Source organism: Capra hircus, chromosome 21, assembly GCF_001704415.2.
Source record: "Capra hircus breed San Clemente chromosome 21, ASM170441v1, whole genome shotgun sequence".
Lineage (NCBI taxonomy): Eukaryota > Metazoa > Chordata > Mammalia > Artiodactyla > Bovidae > Capra > Capra hircus.
Genome location: NC_030828.1, coordinates 31,506,677 through 31,521,277, shown reverse-complemented (window position 1 = coordinate 31,521,277; position 14,601 = coordinate 31,506,677). Strand labels below are relative to the sequence as shown.

The 14,601-nt window shown below is 35.2% G+C and overlaps 1 protein-coding gene across 2 annotated transcripts in view; it reads left to right on the top strand.

Moving 5' to 3' along the window:
• SCAPER (S-phase cyclin A associated protein in the ER) overlaps window positions 1-14,601 on the top strand; it is a 400,712-nt gene that overhangs the window by 74,494 nt on the left and 311,617 nt on the right. For both annotated transcript variants that reach the window (XM_018066270.1, XM_018066269.1), the window contains exons 7-8: window positions 2,907-3,023; window positions 6,755-6,915. In XM_018066270.1, coding sequence (XP_017921759.1) covers window positions 2,907-3,023; window positions 6,755-6,915 — 278 coding nt within the window. The remainder of the gene's footprint in view (window positions 1-2,906; window positions 3,024-6,754; window positions 6,916-14,601) is intronic.

Here is a 14,601-nt window from a genome sequence, read left to right as displayed (position 1 = left end):
TATAGAAGTTCAGAGTGCATACGAAGTGACAGTAAAGTAGGGAAAAGTATAGTATTTCTTCTTAAGGTAGTAGGCAGTGAGGAAAATTGATGAGATTAGGGGAATAATGAAAGATCAGAGCTGTTTTAGAAACCTTCATTTGGAATCAGCATGCTGGGGAGCTGCACACAGCACACCTTCATCTGGAATTCGTCCCAGTGCCAGGCTCTGGGACTATTGTGATGAAGAAAAACAGACGCAGTCCTGCCCTCATGAAGTGCACAGTGCATTGACAGGAAACACTGAGGTTAAATACTTACCCGTGTACAAAGAGTCATCCCAAAGAAACATACTATACTTTGCGAGTATAATAAAAGGTACCATCAACCAGTTTGTTAAGCCCAGGAGGATTTCCCCCAAGGAGCTTATATTTCCGTGAGGCAGAAATACCAAGAAGCAGTTAGCTTGACAAGGAGAAAAGAAAAATGTAGTCCCAGGTAGAGGTGACAGTATAGGATATCCTGGAGGTGCAGGAGAGCACAGAATAGTCCAGGAGTTCAGAGTTTAGCAGGGCTGGAGTGAATAGAACAGGGAAAGAATAGCATGAGATGAACCTAGAGAGGTAGGCTGAGACCAGATTATGTCGGACTTTGTAGACGTGATAAAAACTTTAGTGCTTATTTTAGGCCATAAAGGTTTTAAGTAAGGAAATTACATATCAGACTTTTTTTTTTTTTTTTAAAGATCTTTCTGACTGTAGTGTGGGAAGGTTGCTATTCAGCATTATAGTTTATAGATTAGATGCTGGCTACTCAGGCTCGAGGAAAGGCAGTAGGGAGAGCCAAGACATATTCCAGAGACGGATAATCCAACTGTATTTAGTGTTTTGGTTATGTGCACAGGCAAAAGAACAATTTGCTATTTAGTTTAGACTTATAAGTGAAGCGTGAACTTTAGTAAAGTGGGTCAGTTCACATGAAGCTACAGTGATGCACTTTTACCCGGAGAAAACAGGCCTAGGCTGTTTTCCTTGGATTTAACCTTAGTTCAGTCTCAGTGAGTGGAGCTGTCCTGTTGAGAAGGCATCTTTTATCCTGTCCTAGTCTGTCAACCCCAGGGGGAAACCAAGAGAATGAAGGAGTCCCAAGGGACAAATCCAGGAAGTCTTGGTTCCCAGGAAACCAAACTCAAGGAAACTGGTTGTCTTTGCAATAAGCAGTTTCACCTTTACCCCTGGATAATAGGTGATCAGATCGGGTGGGAGTGAGGGATACATTCTTTAGTGGGGTTGAACCAGATCATCATGCTGATTTGGAGTTGGTGACTGTATTGCCCTTGAAAAGATAAGCAGAGGAAATCAGATTCAGAGAAAACAGAAAAGATGTACAGAGAGGGCAGAAATTAGGGAAATCATCTGGTCTTTCAGAGTTTGAGAGTGTTGCTTTAAAGCCTGCCTCTTCCATACCTAATCCTCATGAGCCACCTTGAGGATGTCCTTATCCTTGTTAAGTTTATATCCTTGCTATAAATCTTTATTTTCTTTTTTATTTAGCTTAATGAAGTTTCTGTTCCTTATATCCAAAAAAGGTCTGTAATATAACTGTCAATGCATTATAGAAGTTAACTAGTTTTTTTTTCTTGCTTGCAAACTCCAGGCTAGCAGTGGCTATGTTGAAGATTGTATTGAGAAAGATTCTGAGGCGAACTCCAAGCTTAACAGCTATGCCTATCCAGGCATCATGGTTCAAAAATATACCTGAGGCAACACTTTAAAAAAATACATTTTATTTATTTGGCCGCAGTGGGTCTTAGTTGCAGCATGCAGGATCTTTCATGGTGGCACGTAGACTCTCCAGTTGCAAGGTGTGGGCCCCAGAGCGTATGGACTTCAGTAGTTGTGACACAGGAGCTCTAGGCATGTGAGATCTCAATTCCCTGATAAGGGATAGAACCCATGTCCTCTGCATTGTAAGTCAGATTCTTAACAACTGGACCATCAGAGAAATCCCTGAGGCAACTTTTTTTAACCTTAAGAACTTCCCAGCATTTCTTCTCTTTGCCTCTTGAGGCAGCTCACAGATATAAAAAGCAACCTTTAATTTCCTGTAGGTGGCATTATCCATCTTTCATTCATCATCTCATGCATCAAATTTTATTTGCCATATGATTTGGCAATAAATTATCAGAAGTTTTAGATTTTATTTGGATAAACATCTATATGAATTTTCTTGTTTTCTGGTAATTAGTATCATTTTTTAATGAGAGAAAAAAAATCGCAGTCACTAGATTGAATAAAGAGTAGGAGGCTAGGAGATTTGGAGAGTTATGAAGGTCTGATTGAGGGCATAGGGTAGAGAAGATACTGCTTGGGGAAATTTTTTTCAAGTAGAGATTATGCATCCTATCAACTGATTGGTGTGGGGCCAGTGAAGAAGGAGGAATAGTTAGCTTTTCTAGCAAAGAACAGAGAAATGTGCATGATGTTGCTCTTGTGGGTGAGCTAGAGGATGAATGTGTATTCTTCAGTTTAACCCTCAGCACTGTCTGTCTGTCTTGATCTCTGCCCTACACTCTTAACTCTCCAACAATACTGGATACAAGTAGCCAAAATTAGTACCATTGCCTTTTTAATGTGTTTTTAGCTGGGTGTATGGAAGCTTTTAAAATATAAGTAGTTTATGCCGTGTCTTTGTAACCCCATAACCTGCTATAGTGGATGGAAAATCCTGGACCATGCATCATCTGGAATTATTTACTGGTAATATGGTAAATAACTTTCTGATTGACAGTGTACCAAGGAAAAGTTGTGATCTGCTTATGTTTTCATGCACTTAACAACAAAGAGAAAAGATGAGATTACCCTACCACCACCACCACTGCCACTGCCTCTTTTCTCTTTTAATCTTCTGTGTGTCTTGAATTGGCAGACCAACTTCGTTGGCATGGGAAGTAAAGAAGATGTCCCCAGGACGTCATGTGATTCCAAGTCCGTCAACAGATAGAATAAATGTAACATCAAATGCTCGAAGAAGCTTAAATTTTGGGTGAGATGAACTCAAAAAAGGCTACTAAGGCTTACATTATAGTAAATAAATTTTTTGTGGACAATATACTTGTTTTATAAAACTTGCATTTCACTATAAGTATATCCTTGTATATGTTTTTGTTTATGTTTGAATAAAAAGTTAAAATCCAGGAGAGTAAAGTTTTAACTTTTAGGAAGTATTTTATGTTCAAACAGGATCCCAAAGTTAAAACTCAGAAACGTATTTCATGCTAAATGATTAGTATCATGAATTGTCAGTTTCGTAACAGATGACCTAAATATATCATAAACTGTATTATATGCCATATGGACAGTAATATATCTTTATACATTATAGTCTTATCAACAGTTTTAGAATTACTATTTTATGAAGTTGTCTTTTATATCACATAAGAGAAGAAAAGAGTTATAAGAAGAAATAAGTTTGTGTTGTCTTTTGTATTTACCTACGTAGTTATTTACTTTTGATGGTTCTCTTTATCTCTTCATGTGGATTCAGGTTACTGTGTAGTGGCCTATCATTCAACTGGAGCTGTCTTTAATATATCTTACTAGGCAGGTCTGCTGGTAGAAGTTTTTCTCAGGTTTTGTTTATCTGAGACTATCTTAGTTTATCTTTCAGGTTTCTGAAGGATAGTTTTGCTGTACATAGAATTCTTGATTGAGAGTGTTTCTGTTTTAGCACTTTGACTATGTCCTCTCACTGCCTTCTGGCTTCCATGGCTTCTGATGAGATATAAGGTGTTACTCTTTCATAAGATACCTCAGTTCTCTCTTGGTGCTCTCAAGATTCTCTCTTTGTCTTTTGTTTTCAATAGTTTGATTATGATGTATTTAGGTGTGGAGTTTCTAGAACTTTTTTAGATTTGTAGATAAATGTTTTTCATCAAATTTGGTAAGTTTTTGTCCATTATTTCTACCGATACCCTTTCTGTCCGTTTTTCTCTCTCCTCTCCTCTGGAAATCCCACTCATACTGGGATTGTGTTACTCATGATGGTGTTCCACAGTCTTCAAGATTCTGTTCAAATTTCTGCATTCATTTTTCTTTCTGTTTATTGGGTTAGATAGTCTCAATTTACCTCTTTTTAAATTTGCTAATTCTTTATTTTGCAAGCTTAATTCTGCTGTTGAGCACCCCTCTGGTGAATTTTTCATTTTCATTATTGTACTTTTCAACTCCAGAACACCTATGTAATTCTTTTAAAGTATTTATTTGTTTATGTATTTGACTGCGACAGGTCTTAGTTGCAGCACGTGGGATCTTCAGTTTTCATTGTGGCATGTGGGATCTTTAGTTGTGGCGTTTGGAGTCTACTTCCTTGACCAAGGATCAAACTTGAGCCCTGTGAATTGGGAGCACAAAATCTTAGCCACTAGACCACTAGGAAAGGCTCTGTGATTATTTTTCATATTTGATTTAATTTTTATTGATACCCTGTATTTGGTGAAACATTTTTCTCATATTTTATTTTTAGATGTGGTTGTGTTTTGTTCTTAAATATTCTTTGAACATATTTATAATAGCTCATTTAAAGTCTTTGTCTAGTAAGTCCAACGTTCAAGCTTCCTTCAGGGCTTGTTTTGGTTCCTTTTCTTTTGTGTGTCCATGAGTAGGCTATAATTTCCTGTTTCTTTGCATGTCTTATGGCTTTTGTTAAAAATCGGATATTTTAAATAGTATAGTGTGATAGCTCTGGAGATCAGATTGCTACACTTTCCAGGATTTGTTGTCACTGTTTAGTGGTGGTGGTTTTGCTACTGTTTGTTTGTTATAGTGACTTTCTTGAACTAGTCTTCTGAAGTCTACGTTCTTTGTTATTGTAGTCACTGAAGTCTCTTCTTAGTTATCTTAGTTGTCAGCTAATGATTTGACAGAGATTTCCTTAAATGCCTTGAACCATTAAATCTCCTAGCTCTTTTCTGGTTTTATGTGTGATCACCATGTCTTCAGTGCTCTGGAGTTTACAATTCTAACTTTGCTGTCAATTCCTGCTTCCTCAGAGCCTCAACGGCAGTCAGAGGTGAGAGATTAGGGCTGTTTCAGACCTTTCCTGAGTTTGCACACAACCCAGCACATGTGTGTGGTCTTCTTGATTTCCAAGAATGTATTAGAACTTTTCAAAGCCCCCCATGGACTTCTCATTCTCCATCTTTGCCTTTGAAGTTAGCCCCTGTTTGCCCAAAATGCTGTTGATACCTCTGGCAGCTATGATGTTGTTCGTGGAAGTTATCACTGTTGTTTTCCTTAAATTTCCATAGCAAAATTCTCTTTTAAAAATAAATATCTGTTTGGACTCTAGTTCTTTAGAGTGAGTCTTAACGTTTGTAGTGTCAGGGTCAGTAAGTAGTTTGCTTGGTCAGTTATCTTTGTTCGGTTAAAACTTACCCTTTCTTTGTGGCTTCTCATTGCTCCTGCCTCCATGTCCACGGTCAGTTTCATCTCCTGTTACTGCTGGGCCTTGCATATGTGTATATTATTATTAGATTTTCAGTGTGTTAAAGTTTTTAATGTTTATTTTTTGCTCTTACACTATGACCTTCTTTAAGGCAAGATGTTTGTCATATTTTCTGTATCCCAAGCACCTAGCATTGTACTCAGCCCTTAGTAAGAGCTCATTAAGTGTTATTCAGTAGAATCAACTTTTTGCCTTAAATGAGATTATTAGATAGTATTGCCCTAGGTGAAGGTTGATAGACTTTGGAGCCTTATAATAATTGAACTTTAATGGAGTTGGGGAAAGATATATAAGCAAATAAAAGCAAATGTTTGTATATTCAAACACCATTTTAAGAGAAATTCCCCTATAATGCATTCCATTGGTCTGTAGTGCAGAGAGTCTTATATGGTGCATGGCTGATTTTAACAATGAAAGTCTTTAATGCATGCATAATAAAGTTCTCATATTGATCTTCATGTGTTGTATCATTGAATTAGTTGACACCCTTTATTACCATCATAAAATGATAATAAAGCTGCAGTTAGTTACCAAACTTGTTTATTTAAGTTGTCTGTATTTTAACTCATAACTTAAATATTAAGTAAACCACTAAAATATGAGTGTAAAATGAGTCATTGTTTCTGTGAAAACTAGGATAAGTTTTTGGGAAGCTTTGATAAAGTGAACTGTTAAAGTTTTGCTGTCAAATGAGGAGTGGATAGGACAACTATAAAAGCTTGGAGAGGTTATTAAAGTTGAGAAGAATTGTGTTCTTATTTAATAGGTGTCACTAAATTATCACTCCATTTAAAAAAACCCAAAATTGGACATTGTCAATGAGGCATCATACTTGAGGTTCATGTAAGAAATAATACACGTGAAAAACCCTGTTTTAATAGTGCCTGTGTTGATATATGGTCAAATTAATGGACATGTATATTATTAATAGATAAGAGTTTTAAATGAAAATAAAAAGTTAAGGGTATATGTGCAGGTATATGTGCATATTTTTTATGATTCTCCATTTCACTGAGATTTTCTTTTAAACTGAACTAGTGACAGCTTTTATATTATGTTTGTTCCCATACTATATGTTATGCTGAACTAATGAAGTATTAGTCCAGGATATTTATGACTATATTTGCCTTAAGTTGCTATGATAGTATGTTATCCTGTATGTGTGGATATACATTCACACATATAATTCATTTAAAATTTAAATGTATTAAGTATATATTAAAACTTTTAACATATATTTGATTTATTAAATTCAGTACTTTTCTCCATAGGGGTTCATCTGGCACAGTGGCTGCCCCGCGTCTGGCTCCCACAGGGGTCAGTTGGGCTGACAAGGTAAAGGCTCATCATACAGGCTCTACTCCTTCTTCAGAGGTAGCACCTGCCCCGTCTTGCCCACCGGTGGCAGTGCAGAAGCCTTCCCGCAGAAATGGCAAGTGCTTTTGAATCAACCTTTTTATGCAGTAGACAAGTGGATTTACATGGATCTATTTATTTTATTTGAAATTGGTCATAGTAGCATTATATATTTATCTGGGTGCATCATTTCTGTGATGTTAATTTGCCTTAGTTAAAATCATAAAATAATCTTAAAAACTATATGAAAACTTAGGAAGATCGTTCTAGTCTCAAGTTTGAGAATGATGTCTTTTGTCAATTCATTTATTAGGATCCTTTATAACTCTTTTGACTTAAAGTAAAAAGAAATACATAGTTCATCCTCTACTTTAAAATATCATGCCAGTACTTCATTAATATTTAAATACTATTTAAATGCATTTCATTAATAAATACTGAAATAATATCCTGTTTATCTTTACTCATGTATCTGTTTTCCATACCATCAGAATAAATAAAGATACAAAATAAATAGAAGAGCCATTATTCTAAAGACCCATCTTTATGTATTCCATAGGGATTTTCTACATGAATTCAGGGTGGATTTTTAAAAATGTTCAGCTGTATTAGGTCTTCATTGCTGTGTGTGGGCTTTCTCTAGTCGTGGCCAGTTGGGGGGCTACTCTTCATTGTGATGTGCAGGCTTCTCATTGAGGTGACTTCTCTCGTTGCAGAGCACAGGCACGGGGGTGCATGGGCTTCAGTAGTTGTTACCCATGTGCTCAGTACTTGTGGCCCGTGGGCTTAGTTGCTTCACAGCATGTGGAATCTTTCTGGACCAGGGATTGAACCAGTGGCCCCTGCATTGCAAGGTGGATTCTTAACCACTGGACCAGCAGGGAAACCCCAGGGTAGATTTTTTTTTTAATACATTTTTAGAGACTTGGATTTTAGAGTTTAGTAAGAAATAATGAATTTGTATTGTGACTTAGAGACAACTCGAGAATACTGCTTTCTTTGCTCTGTGATGAAAGATCTGTTTGGAGCTTTTTGGTTCATAAATGTTTTATTGGATATAACAAAGGTAATGCAACATCTTCATTACTGATATTGTGTTGTTTTTTTCCATTTTGGTCTCAGTAAGATGTATTGGCTTGTTTCAAATATATGCCTTACTTTTATAGACTATATTGTCTGTGCTTTCTCTATTGAGAAAGTAGAAGATTGAAAGTAGGCATGAGTTATTTCTTAGGAAAAGGTCGGAAAATGTATAATCATAAAGCTTAGTGTCTGTACTTGAAAGAGTCTGAGAGAAATGTATTAAAAAATCAAAACCACAAGGAATTATATTGGGTTGGCCAAAATGTTCATTTGGGTTTTTCTGTAAGATGTTACAGATGTATTATAGTTTTGTTTAAAGCAGTATTTATGAGTGTGACCCATTTGGTTGAAGTGAAATGGTTGATCTTAATTATGACTAAACTGAAAAATAATATTGTTAATGTACCAGGGAATTTTGTTTTTGACCACTTTAGTTTTCCATTTCGGGGTTTTGATGCACTGTTGTGCACTGTGAGCAAGCTCCAGGAGTTGGTGATGGACAGGGAAGCCTGATCATGCTGCAGTTCCTGGGGTTGCAGAGTTAGACCTGAGCAACTGAACTGTGCACTGAATTATGGTGTATAACTTAAGTTTAATTTATAACTGCAGTAGCGATAATACTTGAGTTTTTAATAATATGCTATAAAATTGATTTCTGTTAAAGATGACAAAGTGAGCACAAACAGTTACCTTACTCTTTCTCCAAACTCAACTGAAATGATATGGAAGGACTTAAAGAAAAAGAGACAGGAGAAGAGATGATATGAGCAAAATTTGAAAAGTTGGAAAGTAGAAAGACCAGTGGTAACATTTGAGTAAGCTAGCTGAATCCTCAGCTCTGAGAGTAGGCACAACTGTCAGTGTCAAGCAATCCAATTTGCTCCACATAACTTCCAAAAGATCAAAAATTGGTGTGAGCAGGTATCTTTGGAAGTGAGAGTATAGATAGAGGTTATAAGTTAAGAAAAAAATCTTGAATCTTCCTCAATTCTTCATTACTCTGAGTAGTAGGATGAGAGTAGATGTATCTCACTCACCCTGCAAAATATTGGAGGTTCATTCTCTTGAGAAGGTACAAAAGATAGTATTTGACCTGAGGGATACCAGCTACATTGAAAGATGTTAAGTGAAAGACTATTCATAATGTTAAGACGCCTCAATCTTTCTTCCTCTTCAAACCCTCTCCTCCTACTGAACTGTGAGGTTTCCAGATCAAGAGAACCCACACCTGAGTAACTCATCCAGATCTGGTATAGATCACGAGATACCGGTCTTTGAGGCCAGTTCTGTAATTGGATGAATGTCTGGTAGTCCTGGAAGACTTTGGCAGTTGGAAGCTGGCTGTGAATCGTGGCAGACTGTTGTGACAGTGGGTCTGGGCAGTTTTTCTCACCCACGTGCATGCATGCCACTCCCACCGTCAAGCAGTAGAGTCTGTTTTTCTCCCCATAAGTCTTTGGTTGGTCCTGTGACTTGATATGATCAATAGAATGTATCTAGAGTGACGTTTAGTAAATTCCCAGCCTAGCTGGTAAAGAGTCCTTGCAGCGTCAGTTTTCTCCTTGTTAGAAGCCAGCTGCCCTGTAAAGAAGCCCACGATAGGCTGGTGAATAATGAAAGACCATATGAAGAGAAAGTGGCCAGGAGAAGAACTATCTCAGTCAGTAACTAGTATCAGAACTTTAGGAATGTGGTGAGGCTATCATGAACTCTCTGATTTCAGTTGAATCACCCTAGCTGACACCATGTGGAGATGAGTAGAGTACCTTCCTATACCTCCCCCACAAAAACTGAACACTCTTCAGATTCCTGACTCAAAGACTTTCATGGAAATAAGATGATTAGTATTTTAAGATGTTAAGTGTTAGTCTTCTTTTATAAAAATAGTTAATGAGACTATCCCCTATTTGAATAATGTGTTATAGAAAGATAAAGGAAGAAGTCATGAAATAATTAAAGAAACTTTTGTTTAACATGAAGATAATAAGCTTTTAACCATAATGGCCATCCATTAAATGTCCAATGTAATGGATGAAAGTAGAGTGACATAAAAATTTGTTGGGAAATTTATGAGTAATACAGATGATGAGAGGCTCTAAAATAGAAAAAAATCAGTTTATATACAACTGACCAAGAATCAGAATTGATTCTGAATCAATAAAAAAAATCAGCTTTTGCAGAATTATTAGAAGCTACAAGAAAATTGAACAATGTCTTCAAAATTCTGGAGGAAGATAATTTCAAAGCTAAAATCCCATGTCCAGCCAAATTATCCATTATATGTGAGAGTAGATTAAAGACATTTTCAAACATGCAAGGTCCTAACATTTTTTTTTAACTTCATTGACACTGTTGCTACTAGAGGGAAGCCAGCACAGAGAAGAGGCAAAGGTAATGATTCTGTGGTGGTGATCCCAGGATGTTTGCTGTGTGCATGTCTAGGGAGCAACCAATCCAGACTTTTTCATGGTCACAGTGCTCTGTAAGAGAGGAATCCAGAAAGATAAGTGAAATTCTTAAAGCAGCTAATGTGGTTGCACATGTTAGAAGAGATTTAAAATTTTAAGAGAGAGTTAGTATTGAATTAATTCTAAGTCAGTAGAAAATACTGAGGTTAAATCATGGAGAGAAAAGAAATAGAATGCAGAGAAGAGCATAAGAGGCACACATGTAAGTGGAGTCTGTGAAGGGATGGAGTGAATGGTGCAAAAGCAACATTTGAGGAGGTAATAATCACTGAAGATTTTCCCAAACTGCAAAAGACATAAAGTCTTATATTCAAGAAACGCTGTAAACCTCCAAGTAGGAAAAATACAAAATAAATCTCATCTAGATGAAATATACTAAAAATACTAAAAAAAAAATACTAGAAAATCTTTGCAAATAATCAGAGTTTTAGAAAAAGACTTTACAAAGGAGCAACAGTAAACTCATAGAAGATAAAAGTCAGATGAAAGTGGAATGAGATCTTTAAGGTGCTGAAAGAAAATAACTGGCAAGATAGAATTCTACATCCAGCAAAAATAACCTTCAAAATGAAGGTGAAATAAAGGTGATTCTCGATAAATAAAAAATGAAAGAATTTGTAATTAGCAGACATACTAAAAGAAATGCTGCAGAGTTCTTCAGGTGGAATGTAAATAATCCCAGATAGAAACCCAGAAATACATGAAGGAATGAAGAACACTGGAAGGAGTAAACATGTAGATAACATTAAATGTGTATTGACTGTATGGAACAATGTCTTGTGGAGCTTGACATGTATGTAGAATGAAAATTTATAATAATTCAAAAGATAGGAGCAGAAAAATGGAGTTTACGTTATCTAGTATTATCTAGCATTATCTAGGAAGTTACAAAATAATTTGTATTAGATATAAGTCAAGGATGTGTTATGAACTCAAGAAAAAAAAAGAAGAATAAAAGAATGTTCAACTAATAATCCTTTTGATTAATCCAAAAGAAAACCAGAGAAGAAGAAAAAAGAAACACAAAACAGATAAGACAAATAAAAAACAAATTGTAGTGTATTAGAAGTAAATGCAATTGTATCCGTCCCTACGTTAAATGTAAATGGTCTAAATACTAAATTTTAAAAACAAAAATTATAAAGCTGTATTAAAAGTAAACCTGTATTCTACTTACAAGAGATATACCTTCAATATGAAGACATGGAAAAGTCAAAAGAAAAAGAGAAAGATGAAAGACACTCTATACATATCCTGTTCAAATCAAAACTAGTATTTTTAGAATAACCAGACAAAATGGAGTAGACAGGAAGCATTTTAAAGAGAGATTTTTTTTTCAGTACTAAAGGGTCATCTCATCAGAAAGATAAAGTAATTCTAAGTTGCTTTAGACATACACATGTATATACATATTTTTAAAACATATAAAGCAAAACCAGGCAGGACTGAAAGGAAAAATTGAAAAAAGTCTACATTTATACCAGGAGATTTTAACATAACTATCTCAACTGATAGTACATATAGTTAAACATCAGTAAATTTAAAAATCCAAACAACTTGATTAGTTAGCTTTATGTAATTGATACGTCTGACAAATAATGCTTTCTCTTTTCCATTCTGATGCTTCAGTCTGGAAACTTTTTATTGATATGTATTTTAGTTATTGCACTAGTCCTCTGTTGTGTATGTCTAATCCATATTTTCTTGAGTATATTAATAACAGCTATTTAGAAATTTTGTGTCTGAGAAGTAAAATGTCTGAACTATCCATAGATTTATTACTTTGAAAAACATTTTTGGGGAATTTTCAGTTTTTTGTTGTTCATTTATTATTCAGTTATTTTATTAGTATGCCACATATTTAATTGAATGTTTAACATTGTGTATTAAAGGTTACAAGGGCTTTTTCTAAAAATGTATTTTTTTTTATGGTGATAAGAGAACAAACAGAGCACCTTAATCCTGTCAGGGTTTGCCTTGAGGTTTTATTAAAGTTGATATGTTTTAGTTTTTTCTTGTTCCTTTTGGGGTCTTAACTGAAAACCTGGGGTATCTGCCAACACCACTTCATTCCTGAATTCCAGCTTTTGTTTCCTCAGCACTGTACAGTTGCTACAATATCTGCTTAGCTCATTAGCACCCCAGCTGCTGTTTTCTTCTGGATTTTTGGAGTCTTGCCTTGTATATGCAAAGCTTAGCAGTTGTCAGACTTCTTAAGGGAAGATTGAATGCAGATTTCTTTTGGCTTTCTCTTCTTCAGTTCCCTGCTCTCCATGATTATTTTTCCTTGAAGTCCCAGTTGCTTTAGATTCAATGAACTCAGTATCTGTCTGAGCTAGATAGGACTGGTGGTTTCTACAAGGAGTCACTTTGCCTGCACTGTGAATTCCAGCAGTCTTCAGGGAAAATTCTACGGTGAATGTGGATCTCATATTGTTGCCTCTATTCTCAGGAATTGTAATTCCTCAAATCTTGCCTATATTGGTTGCTTTCCAGTGCCTTTAAACAATTCATTTATATATTTTGTCTAGCTCTTGTAGTTGTGTTTGACAGGAAGATTAATTTTAATACAGGCTACTTACTTTCTTACGGCTGTAACTGTAAATTGAAATACATATTCAAGCACACATGGAACATTTACCAAAATTGACATGCTGAGCCATTAAACGTTTCAACAGCTGTTAGATGATTGAACTCATTCTGTCTGAACACAGTGGAATAAAGTTAGAAATTAATTATAAAAAGATAGCCGTGCAATTCTCAAATTTTTATAGCTTTGGAATATATTTCTGAAAAGTCCACAAGTCAGGGAAGAAGTCATGATAAAATTAGAAAATGTCAGTTGAAAGAAAATGAACATTTAAAAATGTTTGGGTCTGGTTAAAGCTATGCTTTGAGGAAAATTTCTAGCCTCAATCATACCAACTACAAAGAAGGAAAACCTATAATCCACATTTTGTCCATCTCAAGAAATTAGAAAAGAACAAGTTAGACCCAAGGAACATGGAAATAAAAGGTTTATAGGTGAGAACACAGAGAAATTAACAAAGCCAAAATGTAATTATTCAGATAGACTAATAAAATTAACAGATTTCTAGTAATAGCAAGAAAGAAAGGAGACAAGGCCTAGTACCAGGAATTAAACAAGGGCATTGATAGAGATCCCACAAATATTAAAATTATGACCAATATTATCCACTAAATTTAGAAAGAAGAAATTGATAACTTGAAAAATGTAACAAAAATTGCATAGCAAGAATTAGAAAAACTTGAAGGAACTTTTAAGTATAAAAGAGAATGTGGGTTAATAGTGAAACGTTTTTTCATAAAGAAAATTCCAGGTCACGATGGCTTCACTTGTGAAGTCTTCCAAAGATTTTAGGTAAAGATAGCTTCAATCTTAAAGAAACTCTTCCTCGGAATAAGAGAGAGATCATTTTATAACCTTAATATCAAAACCTAAAAGGATATTACAGTAAAGCAACATTTTATCTTGAACACAAAATATTAGTGAATTAAATATAGTGCTAAATAAAAATGATAACAGCAGTTAGGTTAGGATTATCTCAGTGCTTTTTAAATTATTGGTTTTATTGACTTGAATTTAATACTACTTTATTAATGACATTTGTGAAAATTCTGGAGTGTAAAAACAGTGGTGTGAAATATAGTTTTGAGCTTTGGGCACATCTCTGAAATTATGTTAAGTATTTAGAAGTTCTCTGATAGTTTAAATAATGATTTACTGTTTTTAAGAAGTATCCTTATTTATGGGAATGATTTTTCAATATAGTTTTTACTGAAGTTTTCATTAAAAATGTAATTTGTCCACAACTAATTTTGTAGTGTTTAATAGACCTATGTTATAGTTTCCATTTTGATATACTCTTCTTTTTTATTTTATTTATTTATTTATTTATTTATTTTTTACTTTATTTTACTTTACAATACTGTATTGGTTTTGCCATACATTGACATGACTCCACCATGGGTGTACATGCGTTCCCAAACATGAACCCTCCTCCCACCTCCCTTCCCATAACATCTCTCTGGGTCATCATCGTGCACCAGCCCCAAGCATGCTGTATCCTGCATGGGACATGGACTGGCGATTCGATTCTTACATGATAGTATACATGTTACAATGCCATTCTCCCAAATCATCCCACCCTCTCCCTCTCCCTCTGAGTCCAAAAGTCCGTTATACACAT